The following is a 4,640-nucleotide window of genomic DNA, read 5'->3' on the forward strand; positions in this document are numbered from 1 at the left end:
TGATTAATTTGTAAAAAAATTAGCTGGTTTTTGTATATTAACTTATAAATGTTTGACCAAATAATACATTTTTGAAATATGATATACTGTATATAGATTCAAAACAAAACCATTAAAATATCACAATTTACATAAAAATTATTAGATCAACACTATTATATTTTAATATATTTTTAAAACACTAATATATAAAATTTATATCTTAATAAATATAATTAATTGTATATAATTTTTATCAACAAAATACCCATGCGTAGCGTGGACGCAAAATCTAGTGAATAAAAAAAACCTTAGAGGGTTTGAACAAGAACTAAAAAAAAATACATTACATAATTCAAAAATTTTTAGTGAGACAGAGGGCTTAAATAAATAATAAAAAAAACACTACACCAATAAAAAAGTGACACGTCAGAGTCTCTAATGAATCTTTAGAGAGCACTAAATTAAAAACGGTTTTGGCAATATTATCCATTAAAACTTTTCTGTTTAATTAAAATTCAAACTATAACCCCTTATCATCCCCCATTGGCTGCTCTTAGCCCCTTCTTGCTTTCTTTCTTTACTGATGGTAAATCGAATCACTTGTCCAATTTCTTCCGTTTACACTTTACAATTGTTAATCAACGCAAAATTAGGAGTTAGATGTGAGATGACGAACTCTCATTCAAGTTTGTGTATCACTGGATATCATCGACGAATAAATTCCATTGCACAACCAATTCTCTTCCACATACAAAGAAACGTCATATTATCGGACGAGATTTCTAATTGTGGCAAATCAAAGAGAGCGAGAGAGAGGAGGGTAAAAAGATTGTTGTACTCAAAACTTGTGCAGAAATAAATAAAATCTAGAACAAAAACGAACAATGGATAAGCTGACACCAGGTGGATTTGATCCACTAAGCAAAAACTAAACATTCAAAAGACAAGAACGAGAGGAGACTATGATCTATTCCTCCTCAACGATCTTGCTCTTCTCGCTTACATAGATACCGTCAAGAAACTTTCTGATATCCTTCTTCTTGACGTGAGATTTCTGCACATCACATAAACCAATCCATAGTAATTACAAAAGTTCCGTATACAAAAGTGTTCAAAAATAAAAAAACATCAACCAAATATCCCTTTTAACCTCGAGCTTTCAGTCTAAATGGGTCGGAGACTAACAATATGCAAGCTAGATCAAGTTAACTTAAGCAATTTTATAGTCAGTATTGTAGAAGTCTACGAGAGAGCGATATAGATAATTTGGATGGATTTACACTGAAGTTCATATCATTAATCAAACATAAACCATAATATAAACTACGTCTCCTTCATTAAACAATTCCTCAATCTTTGAGACCCATCAGAATACAAACTCGGTTAAGAACTTTCAAGTCTTTATCTAGTGAACATTGTTAAAGACTATGAGAAACCCATTAACATATACACACAAATGCATCTTTCTTCACTCAAGTTTCAGAACATTAAACAAGAAATGTATCTGCTTGCTAGTAAGAGTACCTGGTTGATCAAAGCGCAAGATCTTGAGACAAGCTCGATATCGTTACCATCAAGAACAATCTCATCCTTCACTTTCTCAGATCGAACAATGGTCACAGCATCCAACATCTCTACCTTCCTCACCTGTTGATTCCAATAAAACCATTACATCTAAGTTCATCAAATCGGAGCTAATATTTCACAATCACATTACACAATTCCAGAAGAACCAAATCCAATCTAGTATCCGAGAGAATCAGATTGATAAAACACGAACCTTCTTCTCGCCAAGGAAGTTACGGATCTCGATGGACTTGTTATGGCCGCTGATTGAAGCGTTGATGGGAAAATGAGCGTACACGAACCTCATCTTGTATCGGAAACCTCTGGTTACGCCGGAGATTTATCGACGTGGCTAAGAGCAGTTCTGATGGAAGCGCTTGATTTGCGCGATCCAAACCACGAATCGATCTTGAGCTTTCGTTTCCCAGTTTCTTCGTCCTTGATTAGCTGGAAATCGAGGTTTAGATGCTTGAAATCGCGGACGAGCTTGCCGCGAGGTCCTTCAACTTCGATGACCTTAGCGTTAACCTTGATGCTAACGCCGTCGGGAATGTCCATCGTCTCCGAAGATAGAATCGTCTTCATCTTCTCCCCACTTTTGTTTCTCACTCGCTGCCTCTCTCTGGCTCACTCTTTTTGCCCAAGGAGGAGCCGATAGTTTGAAACCCTAGGAAGTTTTTAAGCAGAGAAACTCTGAAAACCCTAGGAATTATTTTTTTCTTTTCTATTTGCCCGGCCCGGTTCGATTGAGCCCAGTCAATTTAGGCCTATCTTAATATTATTTACAAATATTATATTGGTTTGTGATTTTGAAACATTGGTGAGTGATTGCCCCAAATGATTATCTATCTAGCATTTTTTTAACATGTTATGACTTCTTTTTTCTTATAGTTAGGGGTAATTTCAGATTTTACCACCCAACTAATTTATGTGAGTGAATGTAGTTTTCAAGTAGTTCATTAAGTGTGTTTTAATAGGTCCAAAGTATTACATGCATTTCGATTGACCAAATAGAAGTAGTTAAAATAACTCAACACTTAAGGTTATCAATCGCTAATCTACACTAACATGACAACTCTCAACAAATGAGAACCACTAGTCTACTACCAATACCATTTAGTTTCATTCAACTTGTTGTAGTATTTATCCAACATAAGAAACGTAAAACCTAATAAAAGGTAGCAAACGACCTCATTAGAAAAAGTAAATAACAAACTTAAAAAGAAGTAGAATCTAAAAACATTTGAACACATGTTACCAATGATCACACTCTCAATTTTTTGGAATGGAATTGGTAGAATAGAAGATTTTTTTTTTTTACTTCCTCAGGAAACAAAAAAAATATTTTCATCACTACTGCAGAATATTGTAGAATAGAAGATTATTTTTGTTTCTATCATATTCAACCGTTGATCTCAAACATCATAATTATATTCAACCGTTTATCTAAACATCACAATCATAAAAATATTGACTCATCACATTTCATTACATTGTAGCTAGTAATCAATAGAAATAATTTGCTGAATAAAAGGGATAATGATCTGAATAAACATCTAACTTTTTCCACCGAGTTCGAGGATAAATTTTCAAGTAATAGTTGTCTTTCCATCTATGATACATGAAAAAATGATTTTTTCTTATTATTTTATTTTAACTGGTGAATATTACAAAAATGTAAAGGAATCTATTATTCATGAGATTTTTACTACATTAAAATGCATTCCGGCTAGATTTTGACTAAACTGTTTCATAAATCGTAAATATCTAATGTTTTTTTTTCAAAAAATCAATTATATATATATATATATATTATCAAAAGATTCTAGGTTGAAATCCATAATCCTCAGGGATCTGAAACCATAATAGTTATGTCTTAACGTCATTTGATCATGTGACCTCTAGACTTTGTTCAAAAATTTTTTAGTTAATGATTTGATTGTATAACTATTTTTCAGGAAATATATCATATTGGTGATGTTAATGATGCTGACATGCAGTTCTTTGTATATCGGCGTCGTTCTTCTTGCCTTGGCATTGGTTCACCTTTCAAAACAGAACATATTTATACACAACCTGTCTACTTGGGATTTTGGATCTAGATTGTTTTAATACTTATAACCCAGGTGCTTAGAATGGTTTATCCACATCGCCAACGAGGGTTCACCCTGTGGTTGCTGTCATTGCATTCGTCTCTTTTCATAAAGAAAGAGAAGAAATTATTGGATCGAACCACCTATAAGATAATATTATCGTAAGCAATATGATCCAGAATAATAAGAGTGTCCCATTATGATTATTATGAAGTTTAAGGTTTATTATTGTAGATGTGGTTTGTATTGTTTACATAACCATAACTATGTTAACTCTCTATAGACCTAAGACTTAAAACTATTCTCTTGTATATTATAAAATATAAATATTTAATAATTACAATTTATAAAATTGTTTTGTCAGATATTATTAGTAGTTCTTTAATTATTTCAATGATATTGCCACAATTCAATATATTTATGATTGTGATGTTTTGAACAAAGGTTGACTATAACAAATATCACAACATGTTGATCTAAACATCATAATCATATTCAACCATTGATCTAAACATTATACTCATATGCAACCATTGGTTTAAGCATCACAGTTATATTCAACCGTTGATTTAACATCACAATAAAGATATTGGTATATGATAATTTTTTCTTACTTCCTCTGAAAAGGAGATTTATTTCCATCAATACATAGGGGAAAATAGATTACATGTATGAACTTTTTTGTTTTTAATATGATTATGATGTTTAATGTTTTATTATATATAACACTAAATAAAAATATGTTTAAACTTTTAAATTGATTATCTGCGTAATTATGATCCATATAATTAGATTTTAAATTAAGATTTTATTAAGTTATTAATAAATCATGTTTCATGATTCACAATTATGAAATTAAAAATTAATACATATTTCCATAAATCTGATAAATAATTCTTCTAAATAAATACTAATTTCTGAAAACATAATTTCCATTATATGATAGTTTTTATTTTTTTCATTTATTTTTTTCTATTTATCAATCTCTATTTAAATAAA

At 30.8% G+C, this 4,640-nt stretch overlaps 1 protein-coding gene across 1 annotated transcript; it reads right to left on the minus strand.

Annotated features, from left to right (window-relative positions):
* Positions 1-696: 696 nt before the first annotated feature.
* On the minus strand, positions 697-2,215 carry LOC18991739 (60S ribosomal protein L9-1). The gene is given in 4 exon segments (XM_006415060.2): positions 697-1,036; positions 1,507-1,629; positions 1,763-1,890; positions 1,893-2,215. Coding segments are annotated over 4 exon segments (579 nt in total). The 5' UTR covers positions 2,134-2,215; the 3' UTR covers positions 697-949.
* Positions 2,216-4,640: the final 2,425 nt, after the last annotated feature.

The sequence above is a fragment of the Eutrema salsugineum genome, unplaced genomic scaffold, assembly GCF_000478725.1.
Source record: "Eutrema salsugineum unplaced genomic scaffold, Eutsalg1_0 scaffold_5, whole genome shotgun sequence".
Classification (NCBI taxonomy): domain Eukaryota; kingdom Viridiplantae; phylum Streptophyta; class Magnoliopsida; order Brassicales; family Brassicaceae; genus Eutrema; species Eutrema salsugineum.